The 25,244-nt window shown below is 37.8% G+C and overlaps 1 protein-coding gene and 2 pseudogenes across 1 annotated transcript; 2 read left to right on the top strand and 1 right to left on the bottom strand.

Moving 5' to 3' along the window:
• The first annotated feature begins 9,301 nt into the window (after window positions 1–9,301).
• LOC112085404 lies at window positions 9,302–14,492 on the top strand (annotated as a pseudogene).
• Window positions 14,493–16,565: 2,073 nt separating this feature from the next.
• Window positions 16,566–16,952, bottom strand: LOC18014425 (annotated as a pseudogene).
• Window positions 16,953–19,891: 2,939 nt separating this feature from the next.
• On the top strand, window positions 19,892–22,635 carry LOC18014424 (beta-glucosidase 3). Its single transcript, XM_024154294.1, has 12 exons — window positions 19,892–20,017; window positions 20,104–20,167; window positions 20,241–20,290; window positions 20,384–20,459; window positions 20,557–20,628; window positions 20,743–20,830; window positions 20,911–21,169; window positions 21,284–21,399; window positions 21,503–21,714; window positions 21,809–21,834; window positions 21,915–22,002; window positions 22,097–22,635. The coding sequence occupies exons 1-12, from the start codon at window positions 19,892–19,894 to the stop codon at window positions 22,420–22,422; spliced, it is 1,503 nt and encodes a 500-aa protein (XP_024010062.1). The 3' UTR covers window positions 22,423–22,635.
• The last annotated feature ends 2,609 nt before the right edge of the window (window positions 22,636–25,244 follow it).

Here is a 25,244-nt window from a genome sequence, read left to right as displayed (position 1 = left end):
GAATATTTTTTTCAAAAATTCTAGATATTTTTGATAAAATATTTAATAGTATAGAAATTATTTAAATTAGAATCTTTAAATCAAATCTAAATTAATATCTGATTTATTATTTTTAATCAAATCAAATCAAATCAAATCTAAATTACCTATATTTAAGGAACTTTAAAAATATTTTAATTAATAACTAATTTTCGAAATTAAATATAAATAATTATTAAAATTATTTTTAAACACTTAAAAAAAATTAGGAGTGTTTGGAAGCAAGTACTAAATGTGCTTCTGTTTTAACATAATAGATGATTCAAAGTTAATAATTTATATTATCATGACATGTGTCATGATAAACAATCAAATTTTGATCTATGAATTGATCAGAAGATCCGTTCAATTGACTAGAATCCGTTACTTGAACGAAACTAGATCTTATAGAATCATATTGAATATTTGACGATACATTTCGTACTTTGCTAAAAAATCTATCTTTGTTTATCAACAATGTGTGTTTTAAAAAAAAAAAATTATATTTTAGTTAATTTTATTAGAAAAAATAATTTTATTGTTAGTTCTTAATCCTAAAAAGTAAAAGAGATAAAAAAAAATTATGTTAGATTAAAAAGAAGAAACAAATCACAATATAATTTATAAGAAAAAGGAAAAATTATACATATCAGTTTAGCATAAAGAAATTAAACAATATATTACAATCTTAAATAATAAAGTTTTTTAAAAATAAAAATAATCAGTATTTCTATTTGGGTTAAGGAAATTAGAAAATTGAATAGATACCTAAAAAAAAGAATTCTAAATTGATTATTCTGGAGCTGGAGATGAAAGACATTCACGTTTTTCGAAAGATCTGGGTTTAGTATGATAAATTGATTCTTCTGAAGCCACGTTTTGCGACAGCGACATCATAAGATTCTGAATCCGACCGGTGTGCTGTTTGTTGATCCAGAGATTCTGAATCGAAGATTTTGCCAGTGATGGAGGCAACGGTCCAATGATGTTGTTGTTAGAGAGGTGGAGATTTTGGGAAGAAGCAAAAGAATCGAGGAAGGCTTTCCTAAATCTGTAAAAATCTTTCTGATCAAAAATTCAACATGGCTTCCTAAATTCATATATTGATGTTTCAAATACTTCATTTTCTTTGTAACAGATGCAATGATAGTTTTCCATCTCATAACATCAGTTTCATCAACATTTTGGAAGATATTCATATAAACGTGAGAAGCTTCTGGAATAGTTAAGAAACATTCTAAACGTGGTATTTGAAGTTTTTAACGATTAAGAAAGACCTTCTTAAACTAGTATAAATCCTTCCTGAAAATTAGGATGATGTTCTTGAATTAATATATTTTGAAGATTTCTTAATGTTTTAGGAAGGTCTTCTTCTTCGGTGAAACGAGTAGGAGGGTTTTTTTAAATTCAGAGAGACTTTTTTAAACTTGTATGAATCCTCCCTGAAAATTAGGATGGTGTTCTTGAATTGAAAATTTAGGAAGGTTTCTTAATGGTTTAGGAAGGTCTATCTAAACTCTTCCATAACTTAATGGGAAAAAAGCCGATTAGTACCTCAACACCATCATCTGTTACCAATAAATACCCAAACAATTTTGATAGGTTAATCAGTACCTGAACTTATTAAAATCGGTAAATACATACCTCAACAATATTTTTGTGGCCAATAAGTACATTGACTTTCTGTTTGTTAGTCAAACCTGTTAACTTGCAAACGGAATCCAACTTGGATACCACCGTGGATGCTCTATTCGAATGAAACCAATACGACGCCGTTTAAGGTTAAAAATCTGGAAAAAAAGGTAAAAACGACGTCATTTTAAATTTATTATCCATTAAAAAATACACCATCTATATCTTCTTTCGTGGGAGAAAAACATCGATAGTTAGGATTTGGGTGGTGTTCAAAATCAAATCGGAATGACTTTATCGTCGAATGCTAACGCTTCTTCGGAGATTCATGGTAGGTTTAGGTTTGAAATTTTGGTTTTGATTTTGATTCAAACACTTTCGGAAAATCAAATCGAAAATTTCAATTTTGATTTTTTTAATGTGTAATAAATTTAAAACGACGTCATTTTTGCCTTTTTCCCTTGATTTTTAACTTTAAATGACGTCGTATTGGTTTCATTCGAACACCGTATCCACCGTGGCATCTGAGTCGGATTCCGTTTGCAAATTAACGGGTTTGACTAACAGAGAGAAAGTCAATGTACTAATTGGCCAAAAAACATTATTGATATGTATTTACCGATTTTAATAAGTTCAGGTACTGATTAACCTATCAAAATTTTTTGGGTATTTATTGGTACCAGATGATAGTGTTGAGGTACTAATCGGCCTTTTTCCCATAACTTATCCTAACTGATGTGCGATGTGCAATGTTTGTTCTTCCGCTTTAAGATCGTGATTAAAGCAACCGATGAAGCGAAATCGGGAAAAGTTTTCTCTGAATTTGAAGCGAAATCAAATTTGTTCTTCCGCAATACCTTAACTCGAGATCGTGATGCGCCATACCCTAACTCGAATGATTCAAGCGACAGATGAAATTTTCTCCGAGAAAATTGAAATCGAGAAAAGCAAAATCGAGAAAATCGAAATCGATGAGGTTTCATCTGAGGTTTGCGACGGTTTGCAAGAAAATTAGAAAAAGCGTGTTTTCTGGGTTTAATGAAGACTATTGATATCCCCTTCCAAATGAAGGGCTTTATTAGAAAATATTTAGTTTTTAGGGCCATTTTAGAATTGTCTTTTATTATTTTGTGTTTAAATATTTTTATAACTGTTAATAAATTTATTTTAAATTTATGCAATACATATTTATAGGAGATCTCATTTTGTTTTCCATTGTTTTGTTTTTATTTTTGTTTTTATGGGATATAAAATAATTAAATTAGAAATCCCCAACTTCGCTCTCATCTCTTCCATTTCTTCCTCTCGTCTGGAGTTTTTGTCATGTTGTTGTCGAGCTTCGTGGTCAGATATTCGTGTGTTTACCTCGTCAGCGTTCGAGGTTGGATGATTCTCGGTCGTTGCTGGTGTTGGTGAGACTCCGAATAGGACGCGCTGCAAGCGCTGAGTTTCCTGAGCGACTTGCCATTTTGGAACTTGGGTTTCAGACGAATGTAGAGTATTCACTTGATCCTGGCACGAAAGCTGTGCTGCAGCCAGTTCGTCGAGGCGGGCACTAGTTTGGCGATTTATTTCCTCCATTCGACTCATCATGGTTTCGAGAATGGTTGAGACATCGGTGCGAATAGGCATTGTTTGATTCGCATTTAGCGTTGCTGGGGTTAAAGCCGCATTGCTTTCTGCGGGATTCGATGTTGGCAGGCTTTCGTTGGAAGTGCCTTGGTCGTTGGTTAATGACGTATTAGGCTCTTTCTATGTGGCTGTCACTATAATCGGAATTCTTGACATTATCGAGCTACTCTTTGAATGAAAAGATATATGTTGGCCCTAGGGTGGGCACCAATTATTGTTTCATAAGTATGCAGGTGGATAATTTGGTAATTTATTCAAGTGTGGCTCAGAAATTTTTGATTAAGAGAGTGGAGCTCGATATGATTTAGTTTGGCGAGGTCTTTTGGCGAAGTGAAAGATGGAAGTTAATAGTTTTAAGTAACGAGATCTTTATTTCTGATTACGGATGTCGTAATAAATGAAGTTACAGGACTATTTATAGTAATGAAATTAGGTTACATTTCGGTCAGGGTAGGTTGAACGGTCGGGCAGGTAGACCTAACCGACCGTCTTTCTAAACGTCACGGTGGCGAGCTGTTTAGTGGACCGTCATCATGTGGGCGAGCTGCTTTTACTATTCACGGAGCCAACCAGCAAAACGACCTCGTTTCGTTCACCTAATGGGCCCTTAGCAATCCTCGGCTTTGTTGGGCTTTCAAGGGATGAATCTTGGGCCGAGTCAAATTTAAAAAGGGGGCTGTGCTCAGCCCACCTACAAAACACTACACTCTAGATGGGACCATCACGAACAACCTTGTTCTTTCTGAATAATATCCCCTTCCATCTGTAAGGATGGTTCCAAGGTAAGAATTGACGATGAAAATTAAACCAAGAACACTTACGACCCATGCCGCTGAAACGAACATGTATTATCTTAGACAATAAGGACATTATACATCTCATGTTTGGTCTAACCTTATAGTATCACATAAGCCGAAAACATCACTGATTGTCCACTTAAGGACAACATGCATTAAAAGTTAGAATTCATGGAAACATCACTACTCCTTCATACCATAACAGTTGCAGAAGAGATATTGTGAACTGATGATTTTATTTATAAGAGCAGAGGAGAATGTATAGATACAAGGACTTATGAAGTCTAAGAGACAAGTCAAGCAAGAGAGGAAAACTAGGAGAAGATACAATGGATTAAGAGATATGAAGAGACAAAGTCAAAGTGATAATAACGTATACTAATATGCCCCCTCAAGATAGATGTCGGTGAGAGAGGCCAATCTTGTCAGTAAAAGCAATAAACCGAGCTTGAGGAAGAGGTTTGGTTAGAGCATCAGCGAGCTGATCTTGCATGCTGATGTGAGAAACCTGCAGCGTCTTCGATTGAACCAATTCCCGAACAAAATGGTAATCAAGAGCAAGGTATAAAATAGGATTTGCAGCCAAGTATGTAGTACCAATATTATCACAGTATATTGTTGGTGTAGAAGTCAATTGTAAACCAAGTTCAGACATTAGAGACATCACCCATTTGACCTCCAAAGATATAACAGCAAGAGAACGATATTCTGCTTCGGTCGAAGACCTCTCGACACCAACTTGCTTCTTGGAACACCACGACACCGGTTGTCGTCCAAGGTAGACAATATAAGCACCAGTGGAAGAATAGTCATCACGATTTCCAATCCAATCTGCATCCGAATAAGAATGAAGAGTTTACGGTGACTTTGTGGAGAAGAATAGACCTTTTTTAGCAGTTCCAACAAGATAATGGAGAAATCGTTTCACTGCCTCCCAATGAGTAGTTGTGGGCCGATGCATATATTGAGAGAGACAATTTACAGCGAAGACAATATCAGGCCGTGTGAGACCAAGATATTGCAGGCTGCCAACAGTGGCTCGGTATTCAGACGGATCAGCAAGAACGTCACCAAAACAGAGTGTGGGAGGTTGTGAGGACATGGGCGTGGCAACAGGTTTTGCATATGCCATCTTCGTATGTTGCAGCAGATCAGTGACATATTTAGTTTGTGTGAGATGCAGCCCAGCAGGAGTACGATAAGCTTCCATTCCGAGGAAATAAGAGAGTTCAACAAGTTCGAAGACCAATGACTCGAATAATCTCAGCTGTAGAAGAACCTGTGATCATCAACATAAACAAGCATATAGAGGAAATTAGTACCCGAGCGTAGAATAAATAGTGACGCATCTGCTCTTGAATTTGTGAATCCAATGCTGAGAAGAAAGTCTTTGAGTGTGTTATACCAAGCTCGGGGAGCTTGTTTGAGTTATAGATTGCCTTCTTGAGTTGACAGACATGATTTGGTTTATCCTTGTAAATCATTCCGGTGGCTGAAACATATACACTTCTTCAGAGAGAGGTCCTTGAAGGAATGCGGTATTCACGTCAAGTTGCATTAACAGCTAATTGTGAGCAACAACATTTCCAAGCTAGCGGTGTTTGATGTTAGAGCCTGATGAGTGTTAGAGCCTGCAGGTGCCACAGGTAAGCTAGCGGTGTTTGATGTTATTTGCGTCTCCGGTTCAGTCACATAAATTGGTGGAATAACTGATGTCGCCGTTGAATCCGATGCTATGGGTTCAGAAACAGCAACTGGAGAGATTGGTTCTGACGATGGAGGCATGACTCCAGTAGGTGAAGGATCAACACACGGGGTTTGAACCAATGTAGGTGGCCGATGATAGATAGGAACAAGAGAGGTAGAGGATGATGTAGAGGAATCAAAAGAAACAGAGGAAGAATGAGAGGATTTATTTGTAAGTACAGAGAAAGGGAAAATCGATTCAAAAAATTCAACATGTCGTGACACATATACCCGAGAAGTGACGACATCAAAGCAGAGGTAAGCATATTGTGTGAGAGAGTACCCCATAAAGACACACGGAGTGGAACGAGGGCTGAATTTAATATGGCCATAGGGGATCTTATCCATGGGTAACAAAGACATCCAAAGGTGCGAAGCTTCGTATAATTTAGCTCCTGATAAAACAGTAACGTAAAGGGTGATGTGTTTGCCAAATTTCGAGTGATGAGGCGATTGATCAGGTAGACAGCGATAGCAAAGGAGTATGTCCAGTACTTTGTAGGAATTCCAGCATGAGTGAGAAGCGTTGTCTTTCTGCCAGCCCAATTTCTACAATATGACGGTGTCGTCTTTCTGCCATCCCTTTGTGCTCAGGGGTGTGTGGAGGAGATGTGAGATGAGTGATTCCATTTTTGGAGAGATACTCATGAAGAGCAATGAAATCTCCTCCATTATCAGAGTACAAAGTGATAATTCTGTCAAGATTTTGATTTAAGTGGATATAGCCATGTGTATCTAGAAAAATGGTCAACAAAGACGACATAATATTTGTAGCCGTCAATAGAGAGAATTGGAGAGGTCCACACATCGGAGAAAAGAATATCTAGTGGTCCCTTCGAAGTAATAGTAGAAAGAGCTTGTGACTTTATTTGTAGAACATGAATTACAAATTAAGGAGGACGACAATGAGGAAGATAAAGGCAAAGGCAATTTAGAAATTATTTTGCGAAGAGTTTGAGAGTTTGGATGGCCTAAACGAGAGTACCAATCCGAAAGAGAGGTTTTAGAACATGGAAAGGCTGAAATAGAAGGCTGAGAAGTCATCGGCCACTCATACACTCCTTCATTAGCTTTTCCTTTGAGAAGTGTTGTGCCCGTGCTGAGATCTTTCACCTGAAAGGTATACGGACACAATTGAACCATAACGTTATTTGTTTTTGCAGAGCTTATTGACAGATATTAGATTCTTTTTCATTGTAGGAACACAAAGAATATCATTAAGAGATTGCAAGACAGAAGAGAGAGAGAGAGAGAGAGAGAGAGAGAGAGAGAGAGAGAGAGAACATGAATTACAAATTAAGGAGGACGACAATGAGGAAGATAAAGGCAAAGACAATTTAGAAATTATTTTGCGAAGAGATTGAGAGTTTGGATGGCCTAAACGAGAGTACCAATCCGAAAGAGAGGTTTTAGAACATGGAAAGGCTGAAATAGAAGGCTGAGAAGTCATCGGCCACTCATACACTCCTTCATTAGCTTTTCCTTTGAGAAGTGTTGTGCCCGTGCTGAGATCCTTCACCTGAAAGGTATACGGACACAATTGAACCATAACGTTATTTGTTTTTGCAGAGCTTATTGACAGATATTAGATTATTTTTCATTGTAGGAACACAAAGAATATCATTAAGAGATTGCAAGACAGAAGAGAGAGAGAGAGAGAGAGAGAGAGAGAGAGAGAGAGAACCAGTATGGGTGATTGGAAGGCCAGCACCATTACCAATCATCACATTTTCTCCACCATTGTAGGGAGAGATTACAAAGATCACTTGCGATGTGATGCGAAGCACCACTATCGAGCAGCCAAGGAGACAGATCTGGTGAACTAGTCATGGTGTGATGAGCTTGGTTCTGCTACTGAGGCGGAGGTAAGGGAAGATGTGGTGCAAGCCTAGGGGAAGATGCACGAGACTGTGGAGAGGATGGCATGGAGTATGGAGGCGGTGGTGTGAAAGGCTGGTATTGAGGACATCTTTTTGCTCCATGTCCCTGTATTCCACAGATTTGACACTTCTCTAGATAGGGTCTTGGTGCACGAGAGCCATCACGATTGCCATGGTGTCTGCCACGAGGAGTAGAGTAGCCACCATGAGATTGTTGCTGGTGTGGACGAAATTGTATAGAATTTGCAGTGACTGGACCAGTGGTGGTGTTGTTGTTGTCTTCTGCGTTAAGTGTGTTTTCTCGGTTAATGAGCTTTTCATGCAATTCTTTGAGAGAAATTGGAGAATCACGTCCATTCACCATTTCCACAATGGCACGATAATCTTCACCCAGGCCATCAGTGATGTAGTCAAGAAGATCTTCATGAGCAACCGGTGTTCCAAGAAGTGCCAATTGATCAGACTTTTCCACAATGCCACGTATGTAATCATTGATTGATTTGGTGCCTTTGCAGCTTTGTTTGAGTTGTTGTCTTATTTGGTTAGAGCGTCCTCTGGATAGTTTGCCATAAACTGGTGAAGAGTTTGCCATACTTCAAGAGAAGTAGTAGCCCTTGAAACGATCAGTTGAATCTGAATAGTAAGAAATCCAATTAAGGAGCTTAACAACAGCTTGTCTTGACGTTTCCAGGCAGCAAAGTGAGGGTTAGGTTGAGTTTCACCAGAACCAGTGATAACTGTTTCAGGTGGTTTTTCAGCATCGTCAGAGATGAAGTGATGAAGCTCGTGAGCTTCAAGCAGAGAGCGGACTTGTAGACGCCAAGTGATGTAATTTGTGGTGTTGAGTTTTGTGACGCTTGACATTTTAAGCGATATCAGTGTGCTCTTAAGATCCGAGACATTGAAGATAGGAGCCGATTCGGCTGTAGCAGAAGAGTTTGGAGAAGAGTCAGATGCCATTGAGAAAGAAGGGAAAAGGAACGAAGAGGAAAGAAAGAAAAAGAGGAAGAAGAATAATTTGGATCAGAAGTTGATGTGATACCATAAAGAGATATTGTGAACTGATGATTTTATTCATAAGAGCAGAGGAGAATTTATATATACAAGGACTTCTGAAATCTAAGAGACAAGTCAAGCAAGAGAGGAAAACTAGGAGAAGATACAATGGATTGAGAGATACGAAGAGACAAAGTCAAAGTGATAATAACATACTAATAGACTGTAAAAACACTATGATCTACGAGAATGATCTGGATCGGGAACAAGTATGGTGAGAAATAAGAATTCTCTTTCATGCATAGAGTTGGCGGTAGATTATATGGTGTGACAAACAAATACTTTCTATCCACTTTCCTAATGGATTGAACTTGTGCTTAATCAACAGTACACATTTCTCGGTTCATTTGAAAACTCCAGATAAACTAACATGCCATGATTCCATTGTTCGGCGAGGCAACATAGGCGCATTGCTATTGGAAACTGAAAAGGGTCGAGAAGAAGAAGAACAACAAACCCTACCCCCAAATCAAAATTTGTCGCAATGAAAAAGAAAGGAGGAAGAAGAAAAAAATTACACTGACCCACAGTTTCGATAAAATGACGTATGTGTAACGACCACAATAACACTGTTACTAATAATGTATGAATTGTTCTAATATTTGGAATACGGGTATGAATCAGACAAACATTCTTTTTCAAGTATGAAACAACACAACACTATGGTTCGGTATAAATCAATTATTTTCTGAAATCTTCAGTTCTAAATCAACTGTAAGTCCAAGGGAATAGTGTTTTTGAGTTTTATCAAGTATACGTGAAATTTCATACATTTTTTAGTTAAAAGCCAAGAAATAGAACCTAAAACTAAAAGAATCAATAACAACTTGAAGAGCCCTAGAGCACCCACAACGCCGGTTCTTAGCTGTGGATTTAGGAATTCTTAGGTACCAAAATAATTAAACAAAAAAAAATTCTTAAGGACTGCATCTTAAATAAGGCCCGTAAGAAACGATTCTTAAGGGATACGTGTCAATCCATTACGACTTCTCTCGTGACTAGCATTATTTCCCAGTATTTATATGGTATTTTTGTTATAAAGAATCTCTTTTATACAAAATATTAATTTGATTGCCAAACCTATACATACACAAAGACTTACATCTAAAGGAGGCATTTGGAGGCCCTCCAAAGCCACCGCCAGAGGCAGACCCACGTTATAGAATGGAGTGTCACATAACACAGGTTAAATTCGTATATTAGTAGTTTTGTTACGTGTAACTATCATTTTTGTAGATCATTAGGTTAATTTAGCTCACGTTTGACCCCCTTACATAAGTTTGATCTCCCCAATATAATTATTTTTTAATTTTTCTTTCATTATTTTTCATTAGTGTTATATTTTGAACCCCTAAAAATTAATCCAGGGTCCGCCACTGGCTACCGCTGTTAACAACCGTCCACCATCGTCCTCCTCCTAACATGCTCCATCTCCTCTTTGTATCCTCCTCCTCTGCCGCCGAAGCCAAAGACGATTCCACCAGCATGCCCCCTTCCTCCTCCGCCTCTAGATCTGCTGCTAATCACAGCTCAAGCTCCTCCTCTTCTTCTATCCCTGCAAGCATTTTCGATCAAATCTAAATTATAATTTTTTTAAGAACTCCAGAGTTTTTGCATTAAAGGCTACATAATCTTAAATTTTAAATTGAGGTTCTTAACACAACATTAATAATATTATACTATTTTTGTTCAGAATTATTTGATATTCAAGGTTTTTGCACACAGATTAAGAATTCATTTAATTTTTATTTTTTCTACACTAAAAATATTATATATAATTCATTAAAATATAATTCAGCCAAAAAACAATCTACAGAATATAAAAAGTCAAAAACAATAAAAATTCATTAAACTTTATATTGAAAAGTGAAACATCAAATAATTCTGAACAAAAAACCCTCCTAAAACATCAAATAATTCTGAAAAGAGGGAGTATTACTTAAAAACCCCATTAGAGATACTTGCATTGCTGATGCTCATTAAAACCCAAAAAAAAAAAAAATTGAAGAGGCCAAGACACCGTAGTTTGAACCAAATGAGCCACCTAATATAGCGGAGAAGCTTGATATTTTCTCTCTTCAGAAATTCGGATAAATATGCTGTTATATATGATAAGACAATTACGTTCTTCACATAATAAATCTGTCCTGATATATTTATGAAAGTAAATTTGATTAGTTTTGATCTAATAAATTTGATTAGGTTTAGCTCTTTTTTAGATCTAAACTAGATGAATACCCATGTATATACACGGGTCTTTTTTCAATTAATATTTTTTCAACTCGTTCATGCATAGAGTTGGCGATCTCTCTCGAACGATGCTTGGATTGAAGAATTTCCCTCTGGCAGATCTGAATACCTGCGTTACGAGGGATCCGACCACAGACCTGTGATTACTTACGTCGATGACTCAAGAGTGAAACGTAAAGGGATGTTTAGATTTGATAATCGATTGAGGGAAAAAGATGAAATAACTCAGCTGGTCGCAAATACCTGGGATAATTCATCAGCTAGCTCGGTGGCGGTGAAAATATCTGAATGCAGACGAGAAATTATTAATTGGACTAAGAGACAGAACTTCAATAGTGCTAAGATCATTTCTGAGACTCAGCTAGCACTAGAGGCAGCTCTTTCTGCAGATATTCCTGACTCTGAGACCATTGGCGCACTCTCTGCGATCCTAGACAAAGCATACCGTGAGGAGGAACAATTTTGGCAGCAGAGAAGCCGCATTCAGTGGCTCCACAGTGGGGACAGAAATACTGGATTCTTTCATGCGATCACCCGAGGAAGAAGAACATGCAATCGCTTTACAGTTTTAGAAGATCAACATGGCCGTTCCCACTATGAAGAACACCACTTTACCAGAATCATCTCAGACTATTTTCAGGAGATATTTACGTCCACTGCAACAGGAGATCTTAAACTCGTTAATGAAGTTTTGGAACCATGCATCTCGGAAGAGATGAACACTGATTTGACTCGCATCCCAAATGCTGAGGAAATAAAGCATGCAGTGTTGGCGATCAAGGCAAGTAAAGCGCCGGGTCCTGATGGCTTCTCTTCGGGCTTCTTTCATTCATATTGGAATATAGTCGGACCGGATATTGTGAAGGAAGTTCAACTTTTCTTCACATCAGGAGACTTTCCAACGAATATGAACCAGACCCATGTACGCCTCATTCCCAATGGATCTGGTCCTCGCACTGTTGCGGATTATAGACCCATTGCCCTTTGCAATGTGTTCTATAAAATAGTGGCCAAAATCCTTACTAAAAGATTGCAACCAATCCTTCCCCTGATGATATCGGAAAGCCAGACTGCATTCGTTCCAGGTCGGGCCATTTCGGATAATGTTCTGATTACACATGAGACGCTCCATTACCTTCGAATCTCCAAAGCGAAGAAACGAGGAGCCATGGCAGTTAAAACTGACATGAGTAAAGCGTACGATAGAATCGAATGGAATTTCCTCGAAGCGGTTTTACAGAGATTAGGCTTCCACCCCACCTGGATTAGATGGACTATGCAATGCGTCTCAACGGTTACTTACTCCTTTCTGATCAATGGTGGTCCACAAGGAAGAGTAGTGCCATCACGAGGGTTGCGATAGGGAGATCCCTTATCCCCGTATCTATTTATACTTTGCACTGAAGTGTTATCTGGGTTATGCAAGAAGGCGCAACAGGATGATAGTCTACAGGGGATTCGGGTGTCTAGAAATAGCCCACGAGTGAATCACCTTCTGTTCGCAGATGACACAATGTTCTTCTGTAGATCTAATGTGGAAAGCTGTCGGAAATTAGCTTCTATTCTTCGCCAATATGAGGCTGTATCAGGACAATGCATCAACTTTCGAAAGTCCTACGTCACCTTTTCGTCCAAAACTCCTCAGTCTCAGCGTGCTCGAGCGAAAAGGGAGCTACGTATCCACCAAGAAGGAGGCAACGGCAAGTATTTAGGCATTCCCGAAAATTTTGGCAGAAAAAAGAGGGACATTTTTGCATCGCTGGTAGATCGGATCAGGCAACGATCTCACCGACTCCCCACCCGTTTCCTCTCCCCCGCTGGAAAACAAGTCCTGCTAAAGTCGGTCCTATCCTCTATGCCTAACTATTCAATGTCATGTTTCAAAATTCCAGTATCCCTATGCAAGCAGATACAATCGGTGTTGACCCGTTTCTGGTGGGATGACAAGCCCGATAAGAAGAAAATGAGCTGGTTGGCATGGCATAAGCTAACCCAACCAAAGAATTGTGGAGGATTGGGTTTCCGAGACCTAATTGCGTTTATTGATGCACTCCTAGCTAAAATAGGCTGGAGATTGATTCGTAAACCATCATCCCTCCTAGAAAAAGTCCTACTTGGGAAGTACTGCTCTCAATCTTCCTTCATGGAATGCTCGCTGGGGTCCAACCCTTCTCATGGCTGGCGTAGCATTATGATAGGAAGAGAGATTATCACTAAAGGTCTGGGCTGGAGAGTGGGAAATGGAGAAAAGATCAAGGTATGGTCAGATTCATGGTTATCAACCTCTGTCCCTATGAAACCTATTGGCCCAGCCCCATTAGCTACCCAGAACTTTCGAGTTTCAGATTTCATGATTAGAGAATCTAACCTGTGGGATTGGAACAAAGTTAGACGACGCATCCCGACCTTTGAGCACTGCATCCGCACCCTTCCTATGAGTTCAATCTCCCGTGAAGATGAAATGATGTGGTTGCCTGAAAAAAATGGTGAGTATTCAGTGAAAACGGGTTACGGAATTATGAGAACGGAGGAAACGTCGGAGGCTTTCCGCAGTTTCAATTGGCAGAGAAATATTTGGAAAGTGAAGGCTTTACCAAAAATAAAGAGTCTCCTCTGGAAAGCAGCTGTTGGAGCCCTCCCGGTGGGTCAACAGTTAACCCGCCGTGGCCTACAAGTGGATGATAACTGGAGGAGATGTGGTGCCTTGGAGACTTCGCTACATGTGCTCCGAGACTGCCCTTTTGCTCGTGCAGTGTGGAACGAAAGCCCTGTGATCCTTCCACCTCAATTCTTCAATGGTGACGAACTGGATTTCATTGCCGCTGCAAAAAACCTGATAACCCTGCCACCAACTGGAATTTTTCAGGCTGATTTGGCGGCATGGATTTGTTGGAATATATGGACAGCAAGAAATCAGTTGTATTTCGGAGAAAGAATCCTCACTTACCGAGAGTCCATCCTCAAAGCGGTTCAGGAAGCAAAAGCATGGCAGATCGCTCAAACCCACCTTCACCAGACTCCGCCTTCTAAGCCTCCTCCGCCGAGGCCACCGGAGTCCTTTTCATCGGGTTTTCTGCTCTTCGTTGATGCGGCGTGGAATCCCCAATCTCTGAATAGTGGATTCGGCGCCGTTCTTCAATCCAACCAGATCCATCGACAAGTCGCTACCTCTTCACGGAGATTTGTTAATTCAGCGTTGGCAGCGGAAGCTTGGGCACTGAAAGCAGGGCTGGAAGTTGCATCTCGAAATAGATGCGAAGAACTCCATGTTTTCTCTGATTCTCTCTCCCTTATCAACCTGGTGAAATCAAATGGATCGCACAACGAAATCGCTGCTATCCTAGCTGATATTCATTTTCTTTCTCTTCAATTTGGAGTTATCTCCTTTGATTTTGTCGCTCGAGCCTCAAATGTAGAGGCCGATGAACTCTCCAAGCAATCCTTGTTTGCTTTGGACTCTTTATCTGATTTTGTTGATTAATTAATTAATATCTTGACCAAAAAAAAAAAAAAAAATTTATAAGTTAATGTATTAACTATTTTGTTTTTCTTGACCGTGCACTCCATTAGTAGGCTCTATAATCCTTTCGTTCAACACAGCTAGTATGTTCTTAGTTTCTTCAACAATTCGACCATTTTTAACTCTTCCATTTTCCTTTTTTGTGATTCTTTCTTGAGCTTTCTCTGTGCATTTCTTCTCAGACTTACAACTCTCTAATTCTCCCATATCCTTCACCAATTCTAGTTTCAATTTAGCAATTTTTATTTACAAATTATTTCAAAAAAACATTCATTTGCAATTCGTTTGTCGCTTTCTTTTGCTGATTGTCTTTCTCTCTCATCTCCTCATTTTCTCCATTTCCCTCACTCTCAAAACTCCAAATGTTCTTTCTAAACTGATCCCTAACTCTCTTCTCATTCTCAGCTCTTGCTTTCCTAAAACTCTATGCTTCCTCCTCATAGCTCTCAAACCTCTAACAAGTGATGCTTCATATAAAAGAATTGTCTAAATAACTGAGTCAGAACTAACAAATTAATATAATTATGATAGAGAATGAACCAGAAGAGAAAGTAAAAATTAGTTTACGTACGTATCAAACATAGTGGAGGATAATTCAAAGCGAATTTCATCTTCATTTTGACAGATGTAAAGTTTTTGCCTGTTTTGAGTTGTGGACATGTTTTTTTTTTTGCTTTTACCAAAAGATATGTGAAACACACAATAAATAAATCTAACTTCAAGAATTAAAAATTAATCTGAGTAGAAGTTTGACCATCAAATAAGAATTTGAATTTTTTTTTTTGGCTGATGTGTCAAAATTATAGATGCTGATGTGTCAAGATTGTGAGACACAATTCAACTTTTATATAATAAACTAGGTGTTGGCCCACGCTACGACGCTACGCGTGGATGTTTTTTTTACATATTTTTTTAATAGTTTTCATTATAGATTAAAATATTTTAATGAATTTTTAATGGCCATTTTGTGCTTTTAGTAATCCTAAAAATCTTAATACCTTTTTTTTTCTTCTTTTAAACTAAGATGTTTAGAAAAAAAGTGGCCAATATAGACAACTACAACCACCAATATGTGTAAAAAGCAAGGATTAACTTCTTACATGATTTTTTACGTAGGGAAAAACGATCGTAGAAAATCAAACTTGTTAAAGTTTGTAAGCGTGAAAAAGACAAAATGACTCATCGTCTCAATATCTCTTTGCTAGAAATATTATATTTCCTCTAGAGAATATTTACTTCCATCTCCTTTGAATGATTTTTCGCAAGTGAAAATCACGCGTCTTTAGTTAGATCTTTTCTCAAGATAGTTCATCATCCTAATCTACCCGTTCAAAGCTAGCCAACCAATCGAGAATATGGACAGTAAAATTCATTTAGGAGTCCAACATCAAAAGAGTGAACCTCTTTTACACCAAACACGACCATTTTAAGAGACTGGCCAAGAGTTTATGAACTTGAGACATTAATCCAACAATATCACAAAGAAACAGAGTTCTTCATACCCATATACTGTAACAGTTTGTATTATTTTATTTAAAAATAATTTAGAAATGTGGGACACTATCTAAGTTCTTAAACCACTAAAGTACTTCCAACATATATCGATCCCCCAATTAAAGATCCATACATCAATCAAGGTCTGGCTGAAAATGCAGAACACCAAAAATTTATCTGCTTACTTTTGTTTCCCGTGATAACTACACCGAGGTAAGTGCCGTCTTTTTCTATAAGCAGTTTCCTTTGATCTTAAGCAAAAGAATTTCATGGATGATTTTTCTTTAAGCGAGCCTTTTTGATGACTACACATCCTACACATATGGTAGTATATAATGTTATCTAAGTTGAGGCGAGAGCCTTTTTCTTTAACCGAAGCCGGTCCTTGATTTTCGTTCGGAACCTTGCTCGCTGACGAAGACCCCGCCGGTTCCACCGCCGCCTAGTTTTTTAAACAGCTTAGGTCCGACCTGCAGATCAACAATACGATTGTCATCTTAGAGTTCAATTTTTTAGGTGTATACAGAAAAAAAAAACCAGTCAAACACTTACACATTTTTCAACACAATGCCAGTAATCAAAATACTGCCAGCGCAATGTTTGTGGCCAGACTCATCATCTTGGATCCTCTTGACGCACACCTGAATCACAACAACAAAATGTTATTCGTCTGAAACCACACTCCACACCATGTGGTGTAAGCGCCGGAAGAAACCGCTCCTCTTGATGTCAGCATACTCATATTTTGCAATACAAGGTTATAACCAAAAGCCAGCTGAAGTTGAATGTAAACGGATTCACCTGATATTCAAGCAGTGGCTTCACACATTTTGGTTTGCAAGATTCCTCGAGGCACTTTTTCGGATCAACAACTTCCGCATCTGCCTTGTAATTATCGGAATTACAGCAACCATTAGGGTGGAACATCAATTTTTTAAACAAAAACCCTAAGATTATGGCCTAGTAGCAATGAAATGTTCATAACAATGAAAGACCGCACTGTTCTCAAAGTAGTGCTGTTAAAGGGATGAAGCTCAAATTCTCATTTTTATTCTGCAACTCTGACGAACATACACAGATATACCCTTCAAAAATGGAGAGAGCTACTCAACAAACTACAAAATGATGTGTGCAATAAGTCATCGTACATCTTAGTCAAGAGAAAAATTCAGTTTACTATGAGTAAGGATTCAGATAGTTCTTCGTCAGCTCATTATTTTATCAGATAATTACAGGGGATAGCTCAAGTCTAGCATATTAGAAGAGAGAAGAAGTAAATTGTAAGTGATGTAATGAACGGAGAAATATAAATATGTCAAGCACAGACTATAATTAGAAGAGAGAAGAAGTAATTTATTACCAATTTCCGTGCTTGATAGGATTATAATTTATAACGCAGAATCTAGAGAAGTGCTCGAAGAAGAACGAACTTACATGGTGAAATTGGAAATGAAGGATCGCAAGCTTGACCGGAAATCTAATAGAGAAAAGTAATATAAAAACCAAAAAAACTTTAATCATCGATCTATATGAAATGAAAAGTAGATCCGTCGAAGGAATTTACATAACCTGATTGATTGCCAAACGATGACCGTCACACACAAAGAAATCGAGGTAAGTAATTAATTTTTTTTTTCCGTCCACTAATTCATGTGAGATATGACGAGACGTAGCTCTTCCGCTTCGAAGTGTTTCTGTTCTTCTTCTTCTCCTGAAGCGTCGTCATCTCCACGGCCCACCAAGCGATCTAAGGTGAAGATTGATGCCACCGCTGCTGCTCTTGAGCCTGTTCGTAGATTTCCTGAGATTTCTTTTTAATCATTCCCTCTGGCTTGATGAAGAAGACGATTGGGGGAAATCGAATCGAAACATTAACGTTTTTTTATTAAAATTTAAGTTGTCACGTGGCACTCTCTCCAATGATTGATGTGGCGATCAGCTGGAGAGAGTTGGTCAAGTTTTATAATAAAGATACCTGAGTTCGTATTTTTTAAAAAATCTAAGATATCCTTCTTATGCTCACTCCTGAAACACAAATTTGAATTCCTTTAAAATAGATTCATTTGTATATATTAAGTTCAATTCCATTATAATTCCACCTAAAAACTACATGGCCGACATAACAAAATATCTAAAACTAGTAACCATTGGCTTTAGGCGCTTGTACATAAAGGTCTCAGTCCACCACACAAGTGTTTCATATGATTAATGACTAATGAACATATCTTTGAAGAAAAAACAAGATGCTAGATTTGTGAAGAAGAAAACCACCAAAAGAACGGCTGTTCACAAAAGAAATAAGAAATATCAGACCAAAAAAATTAAATTGGCTAATTTAGCTTACAAAATCTACAGTAAAATTGACTTAACAACAAATTTACGAAGAATATTAATGATCAATCAATTGTTAACTCAAGGTTTATCTTTTGTTTAACAGTAAGAGAAGTTATTAATTATGTACGTTTAGAAGAAAGTCATGAAGATGACTACAGTCGATTGTCATAGTGGTAAAATCCTTGTTATGTGACAAGTGACATACTATGTGTCTATGTCATAGTCTATTTTTTTCTTTAAATCTAATTCCTTAATGGTTCGGATGTGGCAGGTTTTGGATCCAACACTAAACCATTTTTGGACAATATTCACTTAGTTTATTTTTTGGAATTCGCTATAATTCTTACAATCTTGTGTAAATTTTGGAGAAGTTTAAAGAGTTGTAAACAATGTAATAAATATTAAAAGATCAAGAATCAAACTTAATCATTAAATCATATTTATCTGAACCGTCTAGTTTAGAAGTGATTTTCATAATATAAAGAGGTGGGATCAGTCATTTTTGTAATCATCCAAACAAATTTATTAAAAAGTTCTCTCTATTTTCTCTCTTTAAAACATTTTTTTCCATCTAAACAGAAAACACCAAAGTTTAAATTAGGAGGAAGGCTGATTTAGCAATTATGGAGTACAAAAAAAACTAAAATCGCACAATTTTGTTTTTATTTTTTTGGTGGTAATATGCTAAATATTACACAATTTTCAAAATTTGACATAAAAACAAAGAAATACAAAAACTATAAAAAAAAATACAACTACAATGGAAGGTAGCTTTAAAGAGGACATAAAACAAATGCCGAATAATGAACCCGCTCGAACCGTAAGATGCAGCAAACGAACTGGAGCTGCACTCGAAGTCACATGAATTAATTGACGAGAAATCGATTTGACTGATTCTATCTAACGTGGTTAATAGACCAACTAATATGACAAAAAAGACAAATAACAAACAAAGAATACAATGGAAAATTACACATTCAGCATATATATATTTATATATACATAATGTGGTGGTTAATAACGGATGCTTATATATATCTCTGGTGGTTAAGACTTAAGAATGGATTCACTTCATGAACATACTGTTCTTGGTGATGTTGCACAAATAAGGTACATTTCTCTCATAAAACTATTTTTGGTATTTTCTTCAAAGAAAAATAGGTACAACTTCGAAAAGATCCTTTATGAAACTCATATTTGTTCGTTTTTTCAAAAAAAAACCCATATTTATTAGGTTTATTACTTAAGATGATGCGAAAAGGATTTGAATAATAAGGTTTTGGGGTTTAGAGGTACCATATTAATCTATGTGGGCGAATTTGTGAGATATTTAAAATTCCGTCAGTGTCAAAAAGAAACATAACGATTCCGATTTGGATTCCGATTTTGGGATTCAGTGCCAGTAATCAAATGCAAACCGTAGAGTTTACCGGCGATGTCGATCGTTCTTTTTCTTCTCCGTCGTGTAGTTTCTCTGGCGGTTTGGGTATTACTTTCAAGACCTTTGGAGCGAGAAGAGAAGCTAAGAAGAGATGGAACAGGTTTTGTTTCTGATTACCATTTTTCTGGCTTTGTATTCCGGGAGATGCAGCGATGTTTACAGCAGGAACGATTTCCCGGAGGGATTCGTATTCGGATCCGCTTTGTCTGCTTTTCAGGTTTGCAATTCGAACTAAATTTGATTTCAGAAGTTCGAAATCGATTTTTTGGTGATCGGGAAAAAATTGGTTTTGATCTTGGAAAGTGGGAAGGAGCTGTTGATGAAGACGGAAAGATGCCTAGCATCTGGGATACATTTGTTCACTCTAGTAAGCTCCTTCACAAAAACGAATTTGAGTTAGAATTCCATGTAACTCACAATCAATCTTCCTAACGATGCAGATGCTGGACCCACCAGAGATATAGCCTGTGATGGGTATCATAGATATAAGGTTTTGTCAATGGACTCATGTTCCTCTGTTTTTAAATTTGTTTGGTGCTCAAAATTTGATGATAATCAGCTATGAACAATGGTAATGTTGCAGGAGGATGTAAGGCTCATGTATGACATGGGTTTAGATGCATTCCGACTCTCCATCTCGTGGTCGCGGCTTGTACCAAGTATGTGTGTGTGTGTGTTTCTTTGCCAAGAACTCTGGATTTTGTTACCTTGCATAGAGTTTTTAATCGTGTTATTTTTTTCGTTTGGGTTTGTCAGGTGGAAGAGGTCCTGTGAATCCAAAGGGCTTACGGTTCTACAAAAACCTCATAAATGAGTTCAGAAGACATGGTAAGATTATGCTTTCTCATCATCAACCATGTGACGTGATTATGTTCTGTGTCTTGGAAGAAAATGAATTGAGTTTGTTTTGGTTCTCTGCATGGCATGAACGGGGGAGTACAGGAATTGAGCCACATGTTACATTGTATCACAATGATCTCCCTCAGGCTCTTGAAGATGAATATGGAGGATGGATTGACCGCAAAATCATGTGAGGCCAACATTTTTGTTAAAATTTGACTCTACTTATATGACTCTCTAAGTGAAGTGTGTGCTATAATCATATTGCAGTGATGACTTCACGGCTTTTGCAGACGTTTGCTTCAGAGAGTTTGGGAAGGAAGTGAAATTCTGGTCAACAATTAATGAGCCCAATATGCTAGCAATGGGAGGTTATGACTGGGGATTTGTACCTCCTGTCCACTGTTCACCTCCTTTTGGGATGGTCAACTGCTCCAGAGGAAACTCTTCGACTGAGCCATATATTGCACTCCATAACATGTTGCTTGCACACGCATCCACCATGAGATTGTATAAACAAAAGTATAAGGTAATCTTACACGAAACATGTACACACAAACACACTAACATTTATCCCTGATCTCTTGAATACTCGAATGACCTCTTATCTCTTTTTCTCTCTGTCTCTCGTGTGGTGTTGTAGGATAAGCAGAATGGATCTCTAGGTATTACCTGTTTTGCATACTGGATGGTTCCTCTTACTAGTTCTGAAGAGAACAAGATCGCTACTCAGAGAGCCAAAGATTTCTATTTAGGCTGGTTTGTAGAACACAATCATCTTGAAAAGATTGCGTTCATTTTCAAATTCTTCTGCGGCTGCTCTGATGAAAAGGGCAAAAACATTTTCATCTCTTAATTCCAGGGTTCTGCACCCACTAGTTTTTGGGGACTATCCTGATGTGATGAAGAGAATCGTTGGAAAGAGATTGCCAAGTTTTTCGAAAGAAGAATCAGATCTCGTTAAAGACTCATTCGACTTCTTGGGAGTCATACACTACACAACAATGTACATCGCACACTTATCCCATTCCCACCACGAGGATTATGTTTCAGACATGAGTGTTTTAATGAGCCGTATGCTTTTCTTTCCTGGGATCTGTATGTTTTTTTTTCTCAATCTACCATACCTGAGTCCATAGCTGATACGTTATTTCATTTTCTTGGACAGCCTTTGGGAATTCTACATTGGTCAAGGTGTGTTTCCAAAGACAAACCTGTTTTCGTTACCCTAACACTTTTCTTATCAATCTTGATTCCTTATCATATATCCACAGTTTGATGTACTTCCTTGGGGTCTTGAAGGAGTGTTGGAATACATAAAGCACAACTATGGCAATCCACCGGTCTACATTCTTGAAAACGGTCTTTGTCTCTCTCTCTCTTCTCATTGTTCTTTTACTTGGTTACCAAACATTACGGATCTTGAGAGAGTTCCTCTGTAAATACACATAATCAGGTCGACCTACCAACCACCATTCATCGCTAAACGACATGGGAAGAGTTGAATACCTTCATGCTTATATCGCTGCCGTGCTCAAATCAGTGAGGAATGGGTCAGAGACAAGAGGCTACTTCCAGTGGTCGTTCATGGATTTGTACGAGTTTGTCAATTACAATTACACATACGGATTATACCATGTGGATTTCAGTGACCCGGAACGTCAAAGATCTCCGAAAACCTCTGCTTTTTGGTACTCTGCTTTTCTCAAAGGGTCCAATGTTAGTTTACAAGAGCCGAAGAACCTCCCTCTATCTTTCTCTCCTGGTTTTGCTTCTCAGTAAAATAGAAAAATTTGACCCGGTTTGGTTTCCCTTCCGGGTTGGTTTTCTTATTCAACGAGAGGGGGGTTACGAAGGTGCTTAAATAAAGAATAAATAAAGGAAGAGGAGGTTACGCACCTTGATAATAGTTTATTGTTGTTGATCATGTTTGTAAACTATATCACTTCACAATGGCCACAATGATATATATGCAGTTGAGTTCTACACAATCAAGTCTAATGAATCAGCACGATGAGGAATAGAGGTAAGGACCAAAGACAAGTGGACGACACACATGATAATCAATCTCTGATACTTGTTCTTTGATTGCGATAACAAAAATATCAGATTTCTCTCTGTCCTTGTCAAATTTTCTATCAGAATTATTTTGATATGATAGAAAAAGGATATTGGAATGAAGAACATTGAGTGATTAGTATTGTTGGCTCTATGTCAAACCTTCTCTTATGGTATTATTAACGGAAATGTTGCCATAACTTGTTTAAAGTCCTTGTAAAAACAAGAAGGATTAAAAATAATAAAACCAGAGTTTCGCAGAACACATTCCTTAACTTTTGACTTCTTCACCTGGAAACAAATTCAAATGCATCTAGTATTATACATCTCCGATTCTATTATAATAAATTTAGCCAAACATGAGTTCGAAGTTTAGCTTCTATTAAGACATCCAATGGTTGATTCTCTCATGACTGGCTAAATTTATTAATAGAAGACATTCAAATCATTCAGTTTTTCTCCAAAGAAGCCAGAAGGGAAGAGTTTTGTTGTTCTTAGCTCATATTACAATTTATTATGAACGGAGAGCAACATTTGAGAATTGTCTTCTAGAAATACAGAAGGACAGAGTACATGGAAACATTGTCGTGTTTAATTCGATACTATCTTATAAACTAGGTTTTTACTGGCTATTAACCTTTATTTTTTAGTCTTTTTTTATCAATTCCAAATGTCTTTGTTGTCTTTTAGTCCTTTATCAGATATTTTCAAGTTTTAGGCCATTTTGGAAGAAACAGTACGCTGCAGATCATGCAGAAGCATCAAAAGTTTTTCATTCTTTGAAGGCTTTCCACCAATGGATCGTGCTACAATTTTGATGTAAGACCATGTTACAATTAAAGACAATAAGACTTTGTTGTTTACTCTCTTTACTCTCTCTCTCGCTCTCTCGTTTGTTGTTCGATCGGTTTTGTGTTTTGAAGAAATGAGAAAAACAGAACAGAAAATAAAAGAATACATGACAAATTTAACGACTTCAGGTCATAAATTTGAGCCCTACTGTCGCCGGGCCGGGATCTGATGCCCAAAATCCACTAGAATCACTTTGGTTTTATAGTTCATACAACCACCTACTACAAACCATGCATGCTTTTAGTCTGTAACCCTATTGCCGACCTTAGAGAATAGTCCAAACTTTGGCTCTACACCATTTCTAATTCTGATAGAAACAGAGTCTTTACCGACCATCACTGCTTTGATTCTGTTTTTGGAAAACCTCACGCGCACGCCACATGATCTTCTTATCTCCTCAAAATGGGTTTGTCGGGTTACAAGGCTTGTGGGCTTCGTCTCTTTTGATCCATTTCTTCTAGACGAAACCTTCTTCATGCATTAGAGTCTCTCTTGGACTTAGTCTTGAGACAAGAAATCTTCATCTTCTCTTGACTCAAATACATAACACTCACAAAACTCCACGCTGGATTTGAGTATTTTGATTCTAGTTCTTGGATTCCTCCCGAATTCTCATGACTTCCGTCAGTTCTTGGAAACTTGGAGCAGCTCCAGAGCTTCTTGGAGCTTCCCCACAAGTAATGCCTTTGTTAATATATCTGCCAGATTGTACAAGGTCGAAATCTTGGCCACCTTCACCAAACCATCTGCAATCAAGTCACGAACGAAATGGTACTTTTGTGCTATATGCTTTGTTCTTTCATGGAACACAGCATTCTATGATAAGGATATAGCTTTCTGAGAATCACAAAACACTTCAACAGGTCCTTAATGGAACCCCATCTCCTCCATCAGACCTTTTAACCAAACCGCTTCCTTTGGAGCCTCTGATAGTGCCATATACTCAGCCTCCGTTGTGGACAAAGCAACAACCTTTTGTAAATTTGATTTCCATCTGATTGTACCACCTTCTGCCGTGAATACATAAGCACCAATGGATCTTCTCCGATCCAAGTCTGCAGCAAAATCTGAGTCACAGCATCCCCTTATGATGAACTCCTTTTATTTCTTGAACACCAGCTTCCTCTCTGTTGATCCTTTGATGTACCTCATGACCCATTTCACTGCTTGCCAGTGATCCTTTAGAGGCTTCCTCATAAACCGACTAATCATAGTAACTGGATATGCAAGATCAACCCGAATACCAATCATTGCGTACATGATACTTCCAACTGCACTTGAGTAAGTAAGGAATGGACTTCATTTCGTCTTCTTGTTCTCTGAATTCCTTCTCTGTGGCAGATTTCAGTTTGAAATGAGCGCCTAGTGGTGTTGAGACTGATTTACACTGATCCATCTTGAATGTATCCAACACTTTTATTAGATAACCCCCTTGAGATAAGGACATAGTACTTTTTTCTCTATCTCGATGTATTTCCATCCCCAAACTCTTCTTAGCTTCTCCTAAATTTTTCATTTCAAATTTCGAGCTTAGCAGTTTTAGCTATATATACATCCCCAAAATCCCCAATATACAGTTTTAGCTATATATACATTAAATTACTATCAGACTACTATATCACCTTAAGATTTGGATTTTGAGCGGTTACATCATATGTCAAAGGACAAAAATAATTCAAAACCATCCACTCATT

Source organism: Eutrema salsugineum, unplaced genomic scaffold (assembly GCF_000478725.1).
Source record: "Eutrema salsugineum unplaced genomic scaffold, Eutsalg1_0 scaffold_3, whole genome shotgun sequence".
NCBI lineage: Eukaryota > Viridiplantae > Streptophyta > Magnoliopsida > Brassicales > Brassicaceae > Eutrema > Eutrema salsugineum.
This window is presented reverse-complemented; position numbering and strand designations above follow the sequence as displayed.

Coding starts and splice junctions, on each gene's coding strand:
- LOC18014424 (XM_024154294.1), top strand. CDS start 19,892: ATGGAACAGGTTTTGTTTCTGATTACCATTTTTCTGGCTTTGTATTCC. Junction 20,629..20,742: donor AAATGAGTTCAGAAGACATG/GTAAGATTATGC, acceptor GGGGGAGTACAG/GAATTGAGCCACATGTTACA. Junction 20,831..20,910: donor TGGATTGACCGCAAAATCAT/GTGAGGCCAACA, acceptor ATCATATTGCAG/TGATGACTTCACGGCTTTTG.